At 44.6% G+C, this 22342-nt stretch overlaps 1 protein-coding gene across 4 annotated transcripts in view; it reads left to right on the forward strand.

The window, feature by feature from the left end:
- Nucleotides 1-584: 584 nt before the first annotated feature.
- DENND1A (DENN domain containing 1A) overlaps nt 585-22342 on the forward strand; it is a 514969-nt gene continuing 493211 nt past the window's right edge. For all 4 annotated transcript variants that reach the window (XM_038744796.1, XM_038744798.1, XM_038744797.1 and 1 more), the window contains exon 1: nt 585-731. In XM_038744796.1, coding sequence (XP_038600724.1) covers nt 715-731 — 17 coding nt within the window. In that variant the 5' untranslated portion in view covers nt 585-714. The remainder of the gene's footprint in view (nt 732-22342) is intronic.

The following is a 22342-nucleotide window of genomic DNA, read 5'->3' on the forward strand; positions in this document are numbered from 1 at the left end:
ATAGATATGTACAAGTAAAATAAATAAATAAATAAATAGCGTAATAAATATGTACAAAAATATATACATATATACAGGTGCTGTGGGCGAGGGAAGGAGGTAAGATGGGGTGGGGACGAGGGGGAGAGGAAGGAAGGGGCTCAGTCTGGGAAGGCCTCCTGGAGGAGGTGAGCTCTCAGTAGGGCCTTGGAGGAAGAGAGCTAGCTTGGCGCTTAATAAATGCCATTGTGATGATGATGATGATTCTCCCCCTTTTAGACTGTGAGCCCACTGTTGGGAAGGGACTGTCTCTATATGTTGCCAACTTGTACTTCCCAAGCGCTTAGTCCAGTGCTCTGCCCACAGTAAGCGCTCAATAAATACGATTGATTGATTGATTGATCCCGGGCAGGGCAGCGTTCTGGGAACGGCGTGGCGAGCGGAGCGGCAGGCTGGCCTCGTCGACGGACTACAAGTCCCAGCAGCTCCCGCGCGCGCCGGGGGGCGGGAGCGCGCTCTGGGGGGGTGGTGCGCGCGCGCGCGCGTGGCGGGGACGCGCCCCGGCGACCATGGCGTTTCCCAGGCTGGAATGAGGGTCCGGGGCCGGAGGGCGCGGGGCTAGAGCCGGGGCCGGATCGGGGGTCGCAGCCGGGAGGGCGGCCTGGAGGGAGAGGCAAGAGCCGCCGCCGGGAACCAGGGGCCGGGGCCACGGGTCCATGCGGAGTCCCGGGGACCATGGGCTCCAGGATCAAGTGAGTGCCGGAGGCCCAGCTGGGCCCATCCCATCCCATCCCATTCCCATCCCATCCCATCCCATCCCATCCCGAGAAGCGGCCGGAGGCCGAGCCACTCCGGCCTGCAGGCCGCAGGCAGAAGGGAGGGGGCGGGAGACTTGTTGCCTTGACGGGAGGGGGAGGCTCCCCCCCTTTTTAAATTCATTCGCTGCATCCTATGTATTGAGCGCTGACTGTGTGCGGAGCGCTGGGGAAGGATAAATCGGCAACAGAGACGGTCCCTCCCCAACGATCACAGTCTAGAAGGGGGGGGCTCAATAATAATGATGATGATGGTATTTGTTAAGCGCTTATTATGTGACTGTGAGCCCACTCTTTTAGACTGTGAGCCCACTGTTGGGTAGGGACGGTCTCTATGTGTTGCCAACTTGTACTTCCCAAGCGCTTAATACAGTGCTCTGCACACAGTAAGCGCTCAATAAATAAATAAATAATAATGATGATGTTATTTATTAAGCGCTTACTGTGTGCAAAGCACTGTTCTAAGCGCTGGGGGGATACAAGGTCATGAGGTTGTCCCACGTGGGGCTCACAGTCTTCATCCCCATTTTACGGATGAGGGAACTCAGGCCCCGAGAAGTGAAGTGGCTTGCCCAAAGTCACACAGCTGACAAGTGGCGGAGCCGGGATTTGAACCCATGACCTCTGACTCCAAAGCCTGGGCTCTTTTCCCAGTGGAAAGAGTGGCTCAGTGGCTCAGTAGCCACGCTGCTTCTCCGTGGCTTGAGAACGATTGATTGCCAAGAACTGTTCTAAGCGTTCTACCCGTTGTTGGGTAGGGACCGTCTCTATCTCTTGCCGATCTGTCCTTCCCAAGTGTTTAGTCCAGTGCTCTGCACACAGTAAGCGCTCAATAAATGCAATGGAATGAATGAATAAGTGCCTGCCCCCTTTCCTCCTCATTCATTCATTCCATCGTATTTATTGAGCGCTTACTGTGTGCAGAGCACTGTACTAAGCGCTTGACCTGCTCTCCCTCCCGACTGTTATTTTATCCCGCCCCCTCTTCAATCTAAGGGGGGAGGCATAGGGAGAGGTTGCCATGGAGAAGCAGGGGCATCCAGGGGCTGGAGTTTGCTGGATTGTGCTTTCCAAGCGCTTAGTACACTGCTCTGCACACAGCAAGCGCTCAGCCAATACGATTGAATGATTGAGTGGGAGGAGTGAAGAGGCTGGGACCCCTCCCCCCGCCCAAGGTCAAGGAGTTGGGGTAAGGCAGAAGAAAGGTGCTAACTAGGGTGGTCCACAGTTGCCCCGTGAGTGGGATGAAGAGAGCTGTCAGATGAATCAAGGGCAAAATTGGATTGGGGGCCGGGCGGAGGGAGAGAGCCGAAAAAGACAGCGGAAGGATGTGGGGCTAGTGCCCCCAAACTAAATGGGTCAGGGTTTGCGTGGTTGGAGGAGCTAAAATACATTTCGTGAACTTTAATGGACTGCTATCACAGCTTTGCTTCATACCTCCTAATACAGTGTCCTGGCCTAGCCCGATGGATGGCATCTTGGCAAGCTTTTGCCACCCAGAACTATATGAATTGGGGGACCCTGAAATGAGCAACTGGTGTGTTGGGGCATCTGGTGTGTTGGGGGAAGAGGGGTCTTAGAAGTGTTGCAGAGGTCCTTGTTGGAGGTGGAAAAATCTGGAAGTAGTATGAGTGAGAGTTTTTTGGGATCTGGAAGGTTGTAGCCAGACTGCTTAAGGCTCCCAAGCCTGTCCCGCCAAGCATCTTTATGACCTTCTATTTACTTGTCATTTACAAGAGGCGGAGTTGATTCTATTTTCTTGTCATTTACAAGAGGCGGAGTTGATTTAGAGCCCTTTTGATGGGTGAACCATCTTGCAAAGCCTCTTCCGCATTGCCCACCCATTCTTGCTAGTGTCATTGATCCTGTTAGGAATTTTTGGGGAATCATCATCAATCGTATTTATTGAGCGCTTACTGTGTGCAGAGCACTGTACTAAGCGCTTGGGAAGTACAAGTTGGCAACATATAGAGACAGTCCCTACCCAACAGTGGGCTCACAGTCTAAAACCTCAACAGACCCATTCCAGTGCTGTTTCACCCCCAGTCCCATCAGTGGTCTTGTTAATAAACATGATTGTGGAAGATTAATTTCATTTTAAGACCCATTGGAACTGGGTTCACCTGGTTGCCACCTCCAACCCTGCCGAAGTTGGAAAGCAACAACTTCCTTGTTGCACTGTAGTGGGTTTGGGCTTTTCCCCTTTAAGAGTACAGTGCTGGGCACATAGTAAGCACTTAACAAATACCATTATTATTATTATCATCTCTTCCCTAACACTGCTGGCCCTCCCTCTTGCAAACCCAGACCACTAGATGCATTATCTCTAATCATAAACAAATGTTCTGTTTTCCTCTGTGACTAATAGAAATGACTAAATATTTTTTTTTCTTGACATCAGCCTAATTTCTTGTTGAAAACATTCTTGGGCAATATCGGGTTCTCTGGTGAAGTTTCTGGAATTTGACTTCTTCAGTTTTTGCGAGTGGTGCATAATGAAGTTTGGAAGCTCTTGAAAAAAAGGGGAAGAGGGCAACAGAAAAGTATGACAGTTACTTTTTTCATTAATTTATTTGGTTCCAAGTTTTGCCTGTGCCGGACTGACTGGTGTCAGCCAAGCCTTTCCATTTCAGAAAGAAGTTGTTGATAAAGAATTTTGTGACCTTTGCTGAGAAATATTGGAAAAATTTGGGTATTTTAATGGCAAAACACAAAATGGGACCCCAGAGGCCAGGTTTCACCAGCATTAAAAACTTTACAAAAGTTCTGTACTACATTTGTTAAGCAGAGAGGATCTTCCCCTTCAGTTTACATGGGAAGATCTTGGTCACTAGAAACTAGAATCTAGCACAGGAATTTTCTCGGTGTTGGGCGGCAAGTGTCAGAATCATGAAAGGACTTGAAAGTCGAAAGTTCAAATTTGTAGGCACTAACTCTTGAAATTGTATGAAGGAGGAAATTATGTTGTGTGAAATTTGGATAAAGAATAGCCTCCTGAGCCTTGAAACCACTTTGCTATGGCCTGGGGATTCTATCAGGTCAGCTGTGGAGAGGATAACTGTGATTCCTGAGTGGCATTGGAACTAACTACTCACAGGGCAACTTCTAGGTACTGTTGAGAGCATGAAAAAAGGAGAGAGGAAGTGCATTTAGCCCCAGGCACTAACCGGAACACTTGAGCAACCAAGCAGATTGGTTCTGTGTCCTCATAAAGTCTAGCTGTAGGAGAAAATTGAACTATTGTTACTGAACAGAAGAAAGCAGGACTCCAATTCAAGCTGTTCCTTAACTTGATGAGACAAAAATCTAAGGATACAGATTCCGTTTGCAAAAGGCAGCCTTGGAGAGCACCGCCCGAGGAGAGGAATGATGGAGGCTAAGTGGAAAGAGAATGGGAGTGAGAGGGCAATCACCTGCGCTATCGATACCTCATTTTTGCACATCTGTATAAAGAGGGGGTGCCTCACAGACTGGAAAGGTTAAAAATACCAAAGTGAAACAGGAATGTACCAGGAACCCAGAGAAGATGTATTTCAGATAGGGACTAGCAGGAGAGAATGTTGGGCTGCAGACCAGGCAGGCTACATTATATAAAGATTGAGCCCTGGAAATGATACTGAACATAAAAGCTGATCAGAAACAATCGTATTGATAAAGCTGACATCTTTGCATTAGAGAGGTCCTGGGAGTTCATCTCCTTTTTGTCATTGAAAGAGTAGAAGCTTGTCTCCAAATGCCTTCTTTCCGTTTCCAAAGACCAGATGAGGAAGCTGGGCCACAGCCGTTAGTGAATATATAAATCTATTTATATTGATGCCTGTTTACTTGTTTTGATGTCTGTCTCTGCCCGCCCCCCCCCCCCCCCCCCACCTTCTAGACTGTTAGCCCGGTGTGGGCGGGGATTGTCTCTGTTGCTGAATTGTACTTTCCAATCACTTAGTACAGTGCTCTGCACACAGTGAGTGCTCAGTAAATACGATTGAATGAATAAATGAATGAATGAATGGCCTCGTGGAGAGAGACTTGGCCATCAGGGGTCTTTTGGAGATGTTCATGTTTTCCTGAGACCTTGAAAAAAGTATGTCAAACCAACTTTTACATTTAAAACCTGTGGAGGGAGTTAGGCATTTTTATGGGATGGTGGAGTGGAGAGAATTAGGAAATTAGATCACAGTATTTTCACTTGGAGACCTGGTTAAGGGTCACCTAGTGGAAGGGGTGTGGATAGGGAGAAAGGGGACCTGGGCTTTAATCCTGGCTCTCCCTCTTGTCTGCTCTGTGACCTTGGGCAAATCACTTAACTTCTCTGTCCTTCAGTTATCTCATCAGTAAAATGGGGATTCACTACCTGTTCTCTCTCTTATCTAGACTGTGCACCTTATGTAGGACAGGGACTGTGCCTGACCTGATTGTCTTTTGCTGTCCCAGCGCTTTGGTGAAGTGCCTGGCATATAGTAAACCCTGAAACAAATACCAAAATAGAAGTGTCTTGTGAAACACCTAGCACCCTCAAGCCCAAACCCTTTTATTTTATGTTGCTTCATGCCTCAGATGGAGTGGCAACTTTTGTATCGACAGGTTGGAATTTTTCTCTCCTGGGACCTACAATACACTTTTGAGCCCTCTCCAGAGATACTAAAAGTCTAACCTTCTGGTTTTGAGTGCAATTAGGATCAAAAGAATGGTTGTCTTTGAGCAAACCCTGCGTAGTGAAACTTGGAGAAGCAAGTAAGTGTGCTTTCTGTGAGCTTTGATTTTTTTTCATGTTTAATAGGTGACTTGCAGCCACTTTAATATAGTGATGCTGCATTTTCCAAAGTTATTTTTTTTATTGGAAAAGATGGGAAACAAAGTAGATGTTATGGCAGGCTCCTGAAAGCTTAGTCTTTGGGCTTCTTTTGACTTTAAAAAGGAACAGACTTTCTTCTGGATTGCTACAAGAAGTAGTGATGTAGTGGCTCAGCTTTGACAGATATATTTAAATCTCATTTAGCCCGAGAGTGATCCCTGTGGACTGGAATGTGGTTATTATAAAGTGATTTAACTGATAGCAGTGAGACCCAGCAGGAAACTATATAGCTGTCTAATATCGGTTGTGGTGTCATCCCAGAAACCGTTTGAAGGTATTGAGCAAAGGAAGTGGGTTATAAGTAATCGAAAGAAGTACTCTAAATGAGTTGGAAGGAACCTGACACTTTTATGGAGCCAGAGAGAGGAGAAGAATTTTGCTGTGAGCCGGTGAGAGAGGCAGCAGGAGGGCTCATTTACCCTAACTTGTTGTTCCTTTTTTGCTATGGAACAGTGGAATAGGGAGGTTAAATTTCTCCAGCATCCTAAGCCTTTCCAAAAGACTTTGAATGCCCAGCCATTGCAGCTGCCTCGCTTCGGTTTGCCACGTTGGAGGGCTATACTGCCATCGCCTTTAGGACCCTAGTGGAAAATGCCCGGGCCCAGCCACCTGCAAGGGGGAAGGTCAGGAGAGTTACTTTGACCTGAAGACTTTTGATCGAACACCCCAAGTGAGCTAATTCCAAAGCGAGAGACTGGCACAGTGCACAGCCCAAGGTCAGTGGGAGAGGAGGAAGTCTCCAGGAGCCCGGAGATAAATCTTTTTATCTTTAATTCGGAGCCTCAGGGTGTCACATGTTCTCTGGAAAATTTACAAGTGGAGGATGTCCATTTTTCTAAGCCCAGCCAACCTCTGTGGAATCTTCTGTTTATCCAGCCCAGGAGGCTGGGTGGGAGGCAGATGTGAAAGATGGGCTGAGGAAAACTAGGGCCTGGAGGGAGTGGCTCTCCACATTGATTTTGCACTGTTTCCACACCCGAAGGTTCTCGCCCTGCTCAACAATGGCCTCCTACTTGCGCTTATCATTTGTGGTTTTGATTGGGCTTTGTAGAGCACTTTAACAATAAACAAGAAATCAAAACAAACAAAAGAATTCAAAACAAGGGGCAGGCCCTTCCACTTATGTTACTGTCAACACCCATTCTTTCCTGAACCTCTCTGCAATCAAGAGGAAACCAACAAAGGAAGTAAATAAATAAAGCTGTGTGAATTTCAAACACCGGAGGCATCCCATTGTTTGCTTAAAGGGAGCAGAAGGATGCCAATAGTTAGGTAGGCAAGGGGAGAAGGCATTGTACAGTGTAGGTGTTACAGGTTAGAATGAAGAGAGAAAAAATAAACTTGAACAGTAAGGGAGTTTTTATTTTTTGTGATTAAGCAATAATGTTCAGTGGTCAGTCATGGAGGAGAAAGCTGCATGGCCTCCCCAGAGACAGACTTGGAATTTGCCAAGAGTATGCTAAGCCTACATTCTTAGCTGCAGGAAGCAGAGCCATTGGATGCTTTGATTTAGCTAGGCAGTATGAAGAAATAGGAGATAAATACAATTTAATATGCTTCTGGGCTGGTTATCATGCTTGGAAAGGTTCCTTGATTCCTAGGTGTTCTGTTTGCTAGCTAGCATATTTGTATGCTAGCTAGTGTATTTGACACTTAAGCAGCCTTATCCTGCTGCATGGAGAAGGGTAACAGCTGTTAGATAGTGTTGAACATAACTGGGAGTTAGAGTGTAAGTTCCTTATTCATTCATTCAGTCGTATTTATTGAGTGCTTACTGTGTGCAGAGACTGTACTAAGTGCTTGGAAAGTACAGGTCGGCAACATATAGAGACAGTCCCTATCCAACAACGGGCTCACAGTCTAGAAGGGGGAGACAGACAACAAAACAAAACATGTAGACAGGTGTCAAAGTCATCAAAACAAATAGAATTATAGTTATATGCATGTCATTAACAAAATAAATAGAATAGTAAATATGTACAAGTAAAATAGAGTAATAAATCTGTGCAAATGTATATAAGTGCTGTGGGGAGGGGAAGGAAGTAGGGTGGTAGGGATGGGGAGGAGGAGAGGAAAAAGGGGGCTTAGCCTGGGAAGGTCTCCTGGAGGAGGTGCGCTCTCAGTAGGGCTATGAAGGGAGGAAGAGAGCTGGCTTGGCTGATGTCTGGAGGGAGGGCATTCCAGGCCCGGGGAAGGACGTGGGCCGGGGGTCGACGGCGGGACAGGCGAGAATGAGGCACAGTGAGGAGGTTAGCAGCAGAGGAGCGGAGGGTGCGGGCTGGGCTGTAGAAGGAGAGAGAAGGGAGGTGAGGTAGGAGGGGGCAAGGTGATGGAGAGCCTTGAAGCCGAGAGGGAGGAGTTTTTGCTTGATTCGTAGGTTGACAGGCAACACTGGAGATTTTTGAGGAGGGGAATGACATGCCCAGAGCGTTTCTGTACAAAGATAATCTGGGCAGCAGAATGAAGCATAGACTGAAGTGGGGAGAGACAGGAGGATGGAAGATCAGAGAGGAAACTGATGCAGTAATCCAGTCGGGAAAGGATGAGAGATTGAACCAGCAAGGTAGCCGTTTGGATGGAGAGGAAAGGGTGGATCTTAGCAATGTTGTGGAGGTGAGACCGGCAGGTTTTGGTGACGGATTGGATGTGTGGAGTGAACGAGAGAGCGGAATCGAGGATGACATCAAGGTTGTGGGTTTGTGAGATGGGAAGGATGGTAGTGTCATCTACAGTGATGGGAAAGTCAGGGAGAGGACAGGGTTTTGGAGGGAAGATAAGGAGTTCAGTCTTGGACATATTGAGTTTTAGATGGCGGGCAGACATCCAGATGGAGATGTCTTGAAGGCAGGAGGAGATACAAGCCTGGAGGGAGGGAGAGAGAGCAGGGGCGTAGATGTAGATTTGGGTGGCATCAGCGTAGAGATGATAGTTGAAGCCGTGGGAGTGAATGAGTTCACCAAGGGAGTGAATGTAGATAGAGAACAGAAGGGGACCAAGAACTGACCCTTCTCCAGTACAGTAAGGGGATGGGAGGGGGAGGAGGAGCCTGCAAAGGAGACTGAGAATGAATGACTGGAGAGATGAGAAGAAGCAGGAGAGGACGGAGTCTGTGAAGCCAAGATTGGGTAGTGTGTTGAGGAGAAGGGGTGAGGGGGTTGGGAGGGGACGCAAAGCTATATCTTAAGTGCCACAGGTCCCTAAGACTGGGCTAAAACCCACACGTTCCTCATTAAATACTTGTTGTCCAGATGACTAATCAGCATTATTGATTCGCAGGCATTCCATAACATATATTAAAAAAAATCTTGGCTTCTGAGATAGCTGGTACTCTTTGCCGAGAATGGAAACTGATAGGAATACTCATTATCTAAAAGCACCTATTCAGTATGTCCTAGGCATAGCCCCGCGTCTTCAGAATTAGAAATTTGTAAGCACTGATGATGAATGAAATCCTCTTCTCTCTTGCCCTTGAACCTTCTTTCCTATGTGGTCTTCCTTCATACAAGGAAACAGTTCTTATAAAAGCATTTAATTGGAGGGAGTTAAATCCTTGAAGTCTAGATCAGTCATTTGTGTTTATTGAGTGCTTACTGTGTGCAGAGCACTGTACTAAGAGCTTGGGAGAGTACATTATAATGGAGTTGAGAGACATGTTCCCTGCCCACAAAGGGTAGAGGAGGAGATAAACATTAATGTACATAAATTATGGGTATGTTCACAAATGCTGTGAGGCTGAGGGGGGTGAATGAAGGGTGCAAATCCAAGTGCAATGGTGATGCAGAAGGGAGTGGGAGAAGAGAAAAGGAGAGCTTAGGGAAGACCTCTTGGAGGAGATATACTTTTAGAAAGGTTTTTAAGGTGGAGGGAATAATAATAATAATGATGGCATTTGTTAAGCGCTTACTATGTGCAGAGTACTGTTCTAAGCGCTGGGGAGGATACAACGTGATCAGGTTGTCCCACGTGGGGCGCACAGTCTTAATCCTCATTTTACAGATGAGGTAACTGAAGCACAGAGAAGTTAAGTGACTTGCCCAAAGTCACACAGCTGACAAGTGGCGGAGCTGGGATTTGAACCCATGACCTCTGACTCCCAAGCCCTGGATCTTTCCACCGAGCCACACTGCTTGTGTTTCAGGGCAGAGGCAGGACTTGGGCAAGAGTTTGACAGCGAGTTAGATGAGATCAAGGTACAGTGAGTAAGTTGGCATTAGAAGGAGCTAAGTGTGTGAACTGGGCTGTAGTAGGAAAGCAGCGAGGCAAGGTAGAAGATGCTTGAGATGATTGCTTTAAAGGTGGTTGTTAGGAGTTTCTGTTTGATGCAGTGGGTGGATGGGTGATGAGTAGGGAAACATGGACAGAATGTTTTTGTAGGAAAAACGATCTGGGCAGCAGAGAGACTTATTGACTGGAGTAGGGAGAGACAGGAGGCAGGGAGAGGTCATCAAGTAGGCCGATGAAGTAATCAAAGCATGATAGAATAATCAGCCAATTGTATTGAGTGTTTACTGTGTGCAGAGCACTGTACTAAGCGCTTGGGAGAGTACAGTATGACAGAGCTGGTAGACACGTTCCCTGCCCACAAGGAGCTTATAGTCTAGACAGGGAGACTTTGATTCACTCAATCATATTTCTTGAGTGCTTACTCTATGCAGGGCACTGTACTAAGCACTGGAAGAGCACAGTATAAGAGAGTTGGTAGACACATTCCCTGCCCACAGTGATCTTAGAGTCTAGAGGGGGAGACTTTCATTTATTTATTCAGTCACATTTATTGAGCCCTTAATTGTGCAGAACACTGTAGTAAGCACTTGGGAGGGTACAATATAACAATAAACAGACACATTCCGTGCCCACAAGGAGCTTGCAGTCTAAAAGCAGACATTAATTTGCATAACTTATGGTTATGTATACAAGTGTTGTGAGGCCGAGGGAGGGTAAGCAGCATGGCTTAGTGGATAGAGCACGGGCCTGGGAGTCAGAAGGTCAGGGGTTCTAATTCTGGCTCTGCCACATGTCTGCTGTGTGACCTTGGGCAAGTCACTTAACTTCTCTGTGCCTCAGTTTCCTCATCTGTAAAATGAGGATTGAGACTTTGAGCCCCACATGGGATAGGGACTGTGTCCAACCTGATTTGCTTGTATCAACCCCAGCGCTTAGTACAGTGCCTGGCACATAGTTAAGCGCTTAACAAATACCACCATCATTATTATTATTATTATTATTATTAAGTGCAAGATTGACACAGAAGGGAGTAGGAGAAGATAAAATGAGGGCTAAGACAGGGAGACCTCTTGAGGAGATGTGCTTTTTTTACATAAGGCTTTGAAAGTGGAAAGGGTAATTGTCAGATATGAAGAGGGAGGGAGTTGCAGGATGTGGCTGAGATGGTCAGTGGTGAGATAAACAAGATTGAGGTAGCGTGAGTAGGCTGGCATTAGAGGAGTGAAGTGTGAGCTGGCCAAGCCCTGTCCTACTCTGACTCTCATCACTGTAATAATAATAATAATAATAATAATAATGGCATTTATTAAGCACTTACTATGTGCAAAGCACTGTTCTAAGCACTGGGGAGGTTACAAGGTGATCAGGTTGTCTCACGTGGAGCTCAAGGTCTTAATCTCCATTTTACAGATGAGGGAACTGAGGCACAGAGAAGTTAAGTGACTTGCCCAAGGTCACACAGCTGACAAGCGGTGGAGTAGGGATTAGAACCCATGACCTCTGACTCCAAAGCCCGGGCTCTTTCCACTGAGCCACGCTGCTTCTCTGCGTGGTAGGCGACGCCACTATCCTTCCTGTCTCACAAGCCCATAACCTTGGCATTATCCTTCATCATCATCATCAATCATATTTATTGAGCACTTACTGTGTGCAGAGCACTGTACTAAGTGCTTGGGAAGTACAAGTTGGCAACATATAGAGACAGTCCCTACCCAACAGTGGGCTCACAGTCTAAAAGGGGGAGACAAAGAACAAAACCAAACATACTAACAAAATAAAATAAATAGAATAGATATGTACAAGTAAAATAAATAGAGTAATAAATATGTACAAACATATATACATATATACAGGTGTTGTGGGGAAGGGAAGGAGGTAAGATGGGGGGATGGAGAGGGGGACAAGGGGGAGAGGAAGGAAGGGGCTCAGTCTGGGAAGGCCTCCTTTAGGAGGTGAGCTCTCAGTAGGGCCTTGAAGGGAGGAAGAGAGCTATCTTGGCGGATGGGCAGAGGGAGGGCATTCCAGGCCCAGGGGATGACGTGCACTGGGGGTGATGGCAGGACAGGCGAGAACGAGGTACGGTGAGGAGATTAGCGGCAGAGGAGCGGAGGGTGTGGGGTGGGCTGTAGAAGGAGAGAAGGGAGGTGAGGTAGGAGGGGGCGAGGTGATGGAGAGCCGTGAAGCCCAGGGTGAGGAGTTTCTGCCTGATGCGCAGATTGATTGGTAGCCACTGGAGATTTTTGAGGAGGGGAGTAACATGCCCAAAGCGTTCCTAGACAAAGACAATCCGGGCAGCAGCATGAAGTATGGATTGAAGTGAGGAGAGACACGAAGATGGGAGATCAGAGAGAAGGCTGATGCAGTAATCCAGACGGGATAGGATGAGAGCTTGAACGAGCAGGGTAGCCGTATGGATGGAGAGGAAAGGGCGGATCTTGGCAATGTTGTGGAGCTGAGACCAGCAGGTTTTGGTGACGGCTTGGATGTGAGGGGTGAATGAGAGAGCGGAGTCGAGGATGACACCAAGGTTGCGGGCTTGTGAGACGGGAAGGATGGTAGTGCCGTCAACAGAGATGGGAAAGTCAGGGAGAGGGCAGGGTTTGGGAGGGAAGACAAGGAGTTCAGTCTTGGACATGTTGAGTTTTAGGTGGCGGACAGACATCCAGATGGAGATGTCCTGAAGGCAGGAGGAGATGCGAGCCTGGAGAGAGGGGGAGAGAGCAGGGGCAGAGAGATCCTTGACTCCTCTCTGTCATTCAACCCACAGTTTCAATCCGTCACTAAATCCTGTTGGTCCTACCTTTCACAATATCACTAAAATCATCCCTTTTCTCCCTATCCAAACTGCTACTACGTTAATACACTCATTGTATCCCGCCTGAATTACTGCCTCATCCTCCTTGCTGACCTTGCAGCCTCCTGTCTCTCCCCACTCTAGTCAATCAATCAATCATATTTATTGAGCGCTTATTGTGTGCAGAGCACTGCAGTCCATACTTCACTCTGCTGCCCAAATCATTTTTCTACAAAAGCATTCAGGACATGTCACCCCACTCAAAAAATGCCAGTGGTTGCCCATCTACCTCTGTATCAGCAAAAACTCCTCACCCTTTGCTTTAAAGCACTCCATCACCTTTCACCCTCATACCTCACCTTGCTACTCTCCTATAAACCAGCCTGCACACTTGGTTTCTTTAGTGCTAACCTTCTCACTGTGCTCCGATCTCGCCTATGTCCTGCCTCTGGCCTGGAACACCCTCCCTCCTCAAATCTGACAGACAATTACTCACCCCCACTTCAAAGCCTTATTGAGGGCACATCTCCTCCAAGAGGCTTTCCCAGACTAAGCCCCACTTTGCCTCATCTCCCACTCCCTTCTACGCCACCCAGATTTACTCCCTTTGCTCTTCTCCCCTCCCATCCCCACAGCACTCATGTACATATCTGTAATGTTATTTATTTGTATTGATGTCTGTCTCTCCCCCTAGATTGTAAGCTCACTGTGGGCAGGGAATGTCACAGTTTATTGCTGTATTGTACTTTCCCAAGCGTTTAGTACAGAGCTCTGCATACAGTAAGCACTCAATAAATATGATTGAAAGGATGAATAAAGCAGGAAATCAGAGAGATGAGGTGAATGAATGAATAAAGCAGGAAATCAGAGAGGTGAGGTAGGAGGGGTCAAGGTGATTGAATGCTTTAAAGCCAATGATAAGGAGTTTTTGTTTGTGGAGGTGAATTGGCAACAACTGTAAGTTCTTCTAGACTGTGAGCCCACTGTTGGGTAGGGACTTTCTCTATATGTTGCCAACTTGTACTTCCCAAGTGCTTAGTACAGTGCTCTGCATACAGTAAGCACTCAATAAATACGATTGATTGATTGAGGAGTGGGGAAATGTAGTCTGAATCGTTTTGTAGAAAAATGGCCTGGGCAGCAGAGTGAAGTATGGATTGGAGTTGGGAGAGACAGGAGGTAGGGAACTCAAGAAGGAGTATGATGCAGTAATCAAGGCAGGATAGGATAAGTGCTTATTTTAACAGAGTAGCAGTTTGGCGAGGAAAGGACAGATTTTAGTGATATTGGGAAGGTTGAAACAGGCAAGATTTGGTGACACTTTGAATTTGTGAGTTGAATGAGAGAGGTGAGTTGAGGATAATGCCAAGGTTATGGACTTGTGAGACAAGGAGGATGGTGGTGCTGTTTATAGTGATGGGAATGTCAGGGGGATGGCAGGATTTGGGTGGGAACATGAAAAGTTCTGTTTTGGACATGTTAAGTGTGAGGTATTGGTGGGATGTCTTAGTAGAGATATTCAAGACAGGAGGAAACATGAGGTTGCAGAGAAGAAGAGAAATCAATGCTGGAATTGTAGATTTGGAAACCATCTGCGTAGAGATGTTGAAGCCATGGGAGCTGATTAATTCTCCCTGGAGTGGGTGTAGATGGAGAAAAGAAGGAGACCCAGAACTGAGCCTTGAGGAACTCAGCAGTCAGGGGGTGGGAGGCAGAGGAAGAGCCCGCCCAACAGACCGAGAAGAACCAGGAGAGGACAGTGTCAGTAAAGCCAAGCTTGGATGATATTTCCAGAAGAAGAGGGTGGTTGATAGTGTCAAAGGCAGCTGAGAGATCGAGGAAGATTAGGATGGAGTAGAGGCTGTTGGATTTGGGCAAGAAGATGGTTATTGGTGACCTTAGGGCTGGAGAAGTGGGAAAATTAGTTTTTTTATTTTAGGTGGAAGTAGTTGGTTGAGCACAAGGACCTTATCATTGCATTGTGTGATGGGCAAAATCTTGCAGCTCTCCCTTTTTCGGCAAAATATATCCATATATTTGTTTCTGAGAACATTATTAGAGATGAGAAGGTGAATGTAGAATCTTGAAACTGCTTGTTTTCATAATTGCACAACAAAGTTAATTATTTTATAACAAGTTTCAACAATGACTACATTCTCCTGGGAAGGTGTTGACTTGTTGAGGGTTAGAAAGCACCCTTTGATATGGTGTTTCTAACTTGGCAAAAGTGCTTTAATGTAAGTATTCACAGAAACAAATGGAGACTTGTTGTGAAATAGTAACACAATTTTAATGCCTGGTTGTCTAGTCTGAGGAAATCAATGTTTAAGAGGTGCTATTTGGAAGTAGTCTTCAGGGGTTTCTTCTGAATGAATGCGTTTTCATCCTAAAAAGTGTGTAAGTTAGAAGTTGTAGCTGCTTTGTAAAACTTTTTTTTCTAGTTAAAGATTCAGTATATATCTAAAGTCAAAGTCTGGACAAAGTACAGTTCTAGGTTACTGTTTCAGATCTGTGGCTCTAAACACTTGCAGTATTTCAAGCAGGTTACAAATGAATGCTTATGGTTGCCATATGTAACATAAATTTTGTAAATTTTATTTTCTAATCTTGTAATATGTCATGTTGGAAGATAAAGTGAGTGGTAAATGAAAGTCAGGGACAATCAACCTCATAATATCAGGTCTATGAAAATGAAGCTTTCATGTTGCGTGGTTATTGTCCACTCCTTTATGCCTACTCCATGATTTCAAACTGAGGGAGTTCATTTTATCTTTGAGATTATGACACATAGCACTGAGCTTCTGTGAATCACTGGGTGTTATGTAAAGAGAAGTGTTATGGAATCAAAATCTATTCTTCAGGAAAGCAGTAGGTTCTAAATGGGAAAAAAAAGAAAAAAAATCACACAGACTCTGGCTTACTTCCAGCTCTGCTTCCCCCTAGAAACAATAGCTGAGCAGACTTTACCTCTTTCTCAATCTCAAGATAACTGCAGGAGTCTAAAGTAATTGTTTGTATATGTCTGTTTTCCTTCCCCTTTTAAGAATGGAAGATGTTATCAGCTGGTGTGATTTTTTTTTTTTTGATATCTTTGAATCCAGAGGAAAACACCTTCAAAGAGTAACAGTCAGGTGTATGCATAGAATGTATTTTTGGTAAACCATCTCCTGTCAATACTTGCTCTCTGGAAGAGGACAGAGAACAGGAGTCTTTCAAAGACCAAAACCACATGTAAGCTGATGGAAGAAAACTGATTACTACTTTTGTTTTTGGATTTAAGGCAATTAACATGAGACACATTACACTGTGGTGGAATCCTGATATTGGCATTGAGGATGTTATCTCCTGCATCCTACAGAGGACCCAAAGAGGGCTAAGGGCCTGTGCTCACACTGGAAAATTGGCCCCAGATGCTCCATCTTCATTATCACTCATTAATAGCTAATTTGGTGGGTAATGGGACAGAAATAGGAAGCGGAAATGCTTTACCCAAAGATTTAGAAATGAAAGTCACTTGGATTAACTAATGGTTAGTAATTTTTACAGATTTGCTTGAGTAAGCAGGTGAAATAGTGGTGGTTACTATCTTTAGGGGAGATGGCTGATAGGAATCACATGCACACACATCCACCCACCCATCGCCTTCCAGAGGAAATGTGGAATGCTTTGCAGTCGGTATGAGTCTATCAGTGTACTTGAATTAGTTGCCCTAAAAAAACACCTGTCTCTGTTGGTTGGACCTTAGATAATTGGTGTTTACTACATGAATCACTGCTTCTTCCACATGTCAAATGTCATTGATCACCATTTAAAAGCATATGTGATTCATGATTATAATCTAATTTTTTCTCATGATTTTGAGAGTGGCAGTTTCTCCCAGAGATAGCTTTAGATGCCGTATGTCTCACTGGGCAAGGTGAGATGGCTCTACCCTCAATCACCCAGCTGAAGTGGAGGTTTTGATTCAAAATATCATAATTAACAAATACTATTATTATTAAAAGTAATAATAATTAAAAGGAATGAAATAATTATGATGGTACTTGTTAAGTGCTTCATATGTGCCAAGCACTGTTCTAAACACCGGGGTAGATACAAGTTAATCAGATTGGACACAGTCCCTGTCCCAAATGGGGCTCACACTCTTATCCCCGTTTTACAGATGAGGTAACTGGGGCACAGAGAAGTGACTTGCCCAAGGTCACAAAGCAGACATGTGACAGAGCTGGGATTAGAACCCATGTCCTTCTGACTCCCAGGCCTGTGCTCTATCTATTAAGCCACACTGCTTCTCAGTATAATTTTCAAATATAAAAATAATAATAATGGTATTTAAGTGCTTACTGTGTGCCAAATACTGTTCTAAGTATAGAACTGCCTTATTACTACTTGAGTGAGAACTTGTCTTAGATACTAAATTTAATGCTAGAGTCTTTTAGGGTATCTACTTGGGGAGTCTGGATTATAACCCAGTTTTTCTTATACAATTTTCCCCCAAATCCACCCCTTCCTTGCCATCCTTAAAGCCATCATGCTGGTCCAAATCCTCATACTCTTCCCTTGAGACTACTGCATCAGTCTCCTTACAGGTCATCCTTCCTCCAGCCTTTTATCTCCTAAACCAGTCCTACAGCCTATCCTTTGCTGCCCTGCTCACCTGTCCAAAAGGCTATTGAGAAGGCATCACTGTTGCCCCCCCACCCCCAAATGGTTCTCATTTCCCCCCTTATCAAACTTCTGACTCTTCACCAGCTATTTCTTGCTTACCTTTCTGCTCTGTTCTCCTTTTACACCCTAATTCACACTCTTCACTCCTCCCTAAGCTAAAATCCTAGGTGTACTTCCCTCTCGACTCACCCATCTCCCACCCTATAGTAGTAGTAGTACTAGTCGTAAATAGTACTAAGCCCTTCTGTGTTCAAAGAAGTGTACCAAGTGCCTGGGCAAATACAGTGTGGGATAAATAGACACAATCCCTGACCCTCCAGTGACTTACAGTCTAAGAAGGACTTCATATGTCCTTCTCTCTGAAAAGAATTCCCATTCCCTCTCACTCACCAAAGTGCATTCCACAACTAATCCATTCTCCATCCCTAATCCACTGTCTATCCAAACTACTACAATGTTGATCTAAGCACCTATCCTATTCCACTTTTAACTCCTGCATCAGCCTCTTTGCTGACCTCCCTTCCTCCCTTCTCTCCCTATTTCAATCCATACTTTGCTCTGTTGCCGGGATCATTTTCCTTAAAAAAAAGCTCAGTGGATATTTTCCCACTCCTCAAGAACCTCCAGTGGTTGCCCACCCACCGTCAAACAGAAACTCTTTACTATTGTCTTTAAAGTACTCAATTTGCCCCCTTCTATCTCATCTCACTGATTTCCTTCTACAACCCAGCAGACTCATTTTGCTGCTCTAACACCAGCCTATTCACTGTTCCTCCTTTTCTCACCCCTGTCTTCTTGCCCATGTCCTGCCTCTGGCCTGGATCTTCCTTCCCCTTTCATATCCGGCAGACAATCACTCTGTCCACCTTCAAAATCTTATTAAAATCACATCTCCTCCAAGAGGCCTTCCCTAACTTAAGTTCTCATCTCCCCTGTTCCATCTCCCTTTTGCATCACCCATGCACTTGGATTTGTATCCTTTATTTCCCACACCCTCAGCCCCACAGCACTCATGCACATAACCATAATTTATTTTAACGTCTGTCTTCCCCTCTAGACTGTAAATTTCTTGTCAGCGGGGAATGTGTCTACCAACTCTGTTTTATTGTACTGTCCCAAGAGCTTAGAACAGGTCTGTGCACACAGTAAGTGCTCAGTAAATACGATTGATTGATCATCTATTCCTCCCCAGTAGTAGTAGTATTTGTATTTATTGAGCTTCTATTGATTGCAATGCACTGTACTGAGCACGTCCCATTAGTAGTAGTTATAGTCTGTTTCTTGAATGTCTGCTGAGTGCAGTGCCCATAAGGAGTTTATAATTCTAATGGGGGAGACTTACCTAAAATATTTACAAACAGTAGAATCTGAATAAATTGATTGTTCAAGTGAATGTACATACACACAGAATGCTGAGGAAGGATGAAAATACATACAAATACTAGAGGTGGCTGTTGAGGTGTCATAACTCCAGGTGTAGCAAATTAGTTTGGGAAGGCTTGTGGGAGGGAGATGGGGAATTTAGATGTGTTTTGAAGTTGGGAAGGGCTGAGGTCTGATGGATTTAGGTGGGAAGGGAGTTCCAGGCTAGGGAAGACAGCATGAACAAAGAGTAGGAGGTGAGTAAAATGAGAACAGGATGCAGTTAATAGGTGGGCCTGGGAGTAGCAGAGAGCATGAGCTAGAGAGTAGTGGGAGAGGTGAGCTGACATGAAATGGAGGAAGCTAGGGAGAGCCTTGAGGCCAAAGGTGAGGAGGTTTTGTTTGATGTGGAGGGAGATGGGCAACTGTTGGAGGGTTTTGAGGAGAGGGAAGATGTCTGCTGAGGGATGTGTAAGGACAATGATCTGTACAGCAGCCTGGAGAATGGACTAAAGTGGGGAATCATCTTACTGGGATAAGAGGAGTACTTGAACCAAGGTGGTGGCCTTTCAAGTGGAGAGGAGTGGGTGGATCCAAAAAACGTTGTGGAGAAATCATTTGCAGAATTTATGAGTTAATGGGATTGGAGAGCTTGAGAGGAGTAAAGCATGGGAATTGGGGTATAGTGAGAGAGGACCGAAGATAAGTAAGGAGAAGAGATAAGGTTGAGTGCCTTAATTGAATGCAGGAGTGTCTGCTTGAAGCCGAGAGGAATGGGCAACCATTGGAGGTTTTGGAGGAAAGGGGAGATGTGTGAAAAATGATTTTTTTAAGTGGTCTGGGCTAGAGATGGGAGAGACAGGAGGCAAGGAGGTCTGCTAAGAACTGATGTGGTAATTGAGTCAAGATATGACAAATGCTTGAACCAATGTGGGGGCAGTTTGAATGGAGAAGAAGAAGTGGATTCTGGAGATACTGTGCAGAAAGAACTGACATGATATGCTGACTGATTGAATATAGGGGTTGAGGGAGAGGAGTCAAAGCTAATGCCAGAGTTTGGGGCTTGAAAAACAGGGAGGATAGTGTTGTTGTCAACAGAGATGGAAAAGTTAGGTAAAAGAGAGGATTTAAGAAAAGGGGGATGAGAAGTTCACTTTTGGATCACCTGCATAGAGGTGGTAGTTGGCTTTGGCTGTGTGAGCTGGTGAGTTCCTCAAGAGAGTGAGCCATAGGAAAAGAGTAGGAGATCCAGCATGGAGTCTTATGAAACCCCTCGAGGTCAGGGGATGAGTGGTGAAAGAGGAGCCAGCTGGACAGAAAAATAGTGTTATTTAGGTAGGAGGAGGACCAGGAGAAGAGTACTGGCTCAGCAAAAACCCACATCTGTTACCAATCCAAGGAGAGGGGGATAGTCAATAGCATTGATGGAGGCCATGGTTGAGGAGGATTAGCCACTCTTAGTGCCTATGTACATATTGATTTATTTATTCTACTAATTCATTTATTTTTGCTGTCTTTTATGCTGCCAGTTGAAACTTTTTTCCCTTTTATTCTCTAATAATGGAGGTGGTTTTATCCATAATACATTTATATATCTATAATTTATCTATGCTAATATCTGACTCCCCCTCTGGATTGTAAACTCCTTATGGGCAGGGACCATGTTTACCAACTCTGTTATATTATATTCTCCCAAGCATTTAGTATACTACTCTACACACAATAAGCACTCAAATAAGATTGATTGAGGGTTACATTACTGAAAAATTTCATGTTAAAGAAAACTTGCATCATAGTATGTGACAGCAAACTCCATGCATGTGCAAAGTAGTTTTCTTCTAATATTGCATTCTGTCGAAATAGAAGAAGGCTGTTAGGAGAACTCCTAATTTCCCAATGTGTTATGAAAGCACATTATGGGAGGACTGAGTATATTCTGTTTGTGTCTACCTGTCTCCCCAGTTAGTGAGCCTGTTGTGGGCAGGGATTGTCTCTATTTGTTGCTGAATTGTACTTCCCAAGCACATAGTGTAGTGCTCTGCACACAGTAAGTGCTCAGTAAATACAATTGAATGAATGAATTATATGTTCCTAAAGGGCAGGAATTTTGTCTTGTTCTCATATTGTGTGTTTCCAGTCACTTAATACAGTGCTCTGTACACAGGTGTGCAATAAATTTTGATGCTGATGATAATGAATAGGCACAAGCTAGCCCTTCCATTAGATTGTAAGCTCATTGAAGGCAAGGATCTAACCCTATTATATTCTTCCAAGCACCTGGTACAGTGCTTAGTTCAGAGTAAACATTCAGTACTACAGTGGAAGCTCGTTGTGGGCAGGGAAAGTGTCTACCGTGTTATATTGTACTCTTCCAAGTGCTTAGTACAGGGCTCTGTACTCAGTAAGAGCTCAATAAATTTGATTGAGTTATATTATTGCTTGTTCAGGTTTTCCATTTAATCCATTTGAATCAGACATGCTAACTTCTTTTATTATTCCCAGGTCTTTCTTTCTTTCTGAAATACAAGCTGAATCTTTTTAGCTAAATGTAGATGGAAATTCACATCAATGAAGTATGGAAACAAATTGAGAATTTTTAACTGATGCATACTCTTCAGAAACAAATTTCAGTAGTTTATTGAAAATATAATTTAACAAAATGGAAATCACAAGCAAGTCAATATTTAGAAATCAATCTTTTTCCTTTAGTTAATATATATATATTTTTCCCTGTGGGCATGTAAAGAAGTAGGTATCCTTATTAATGGGGAGAGTAGTAAAAAGTCGGGAGGCAGTTAAATAAAAAACAGTTTGAGTTCACAGGAAAGTATTTTCTAGGATGGAGACACTAAGCAAGGAACATTTTTTTGTAAAAGGTTATATTGGTTCAGCCACCATATAGTTGTTATGGAGCAGCATGGCCTAGTGGTAAGAACATGGACTTGGGAGTCAGAGGGTGTGGATTCTAATCTTAGCTCCATCGCTTGTCTGCTGTGTGACCTTGGGCAAGTCACTTAACTTCTCTGTGCCTCAGGTACCTCATCTGTAAAATGGGGATTAAGACTGTGAGCCCCATGTAGGACATCCTGATTACCCTGTGTCTACCCCGTGCTTAGAACAGTCTTGACACATAGTAAGCACTTAACAAATACAATAATAATTATTTTTATTAGTTTCTGGGACCATCCTTATTATTCTCAGTAATAATCAGTAGTATTTATTGAGCACTTACTATGTGCAGAGCACTGTTCCAAGTGCCTGGGAGAGCACAATACAAGAGAAATTAGTGAACACACATCTTGCCTCTAGTAACTTGAAAATATGTGCTTTATTTTCCTAAGAACTTTCATTTCCAAATTTCATTTGTCCTCACATCCTTATGAAATAAGGAGGGCTAATCAGTCTCATTATAGTTGGATAAATTGGGGCCGCAAGGTGTAACTTGACTCTCTATGTAACTAGGGCAGGGGCATAGTCAGGACCAGAACTCACGTTTCCTGACTTTCCTGCCCCTCTGTCAGTGGTAGTAGTAATAAATAATAATATAATAATAACAACGATAGTGTATTTAAGTGCTTGCTGGGGTAGATACAGCATAGACAGATTGGACCCAGTCTTTGTCCTACAAGGGGCTCACAGTGTAAGAGAGGG

The sequence above is a fragment of the Tachyglossus aculeatus genome, chromosome 4 (assembly GCF_015852505.1).
Source record: "Tachyglossus aculeatus isolate mTacAcu1 chromosome 4, mTacAcu1.pri, whole genome shotgun sequence".
In the NCBI taxonomy this organism is placed as follows: Eukaryota; Metazoa; Chordata; class Mammalia; order Monotremata; family Tachyglossidae; genus Tachyglossus; species Tachyglossus aculeatus.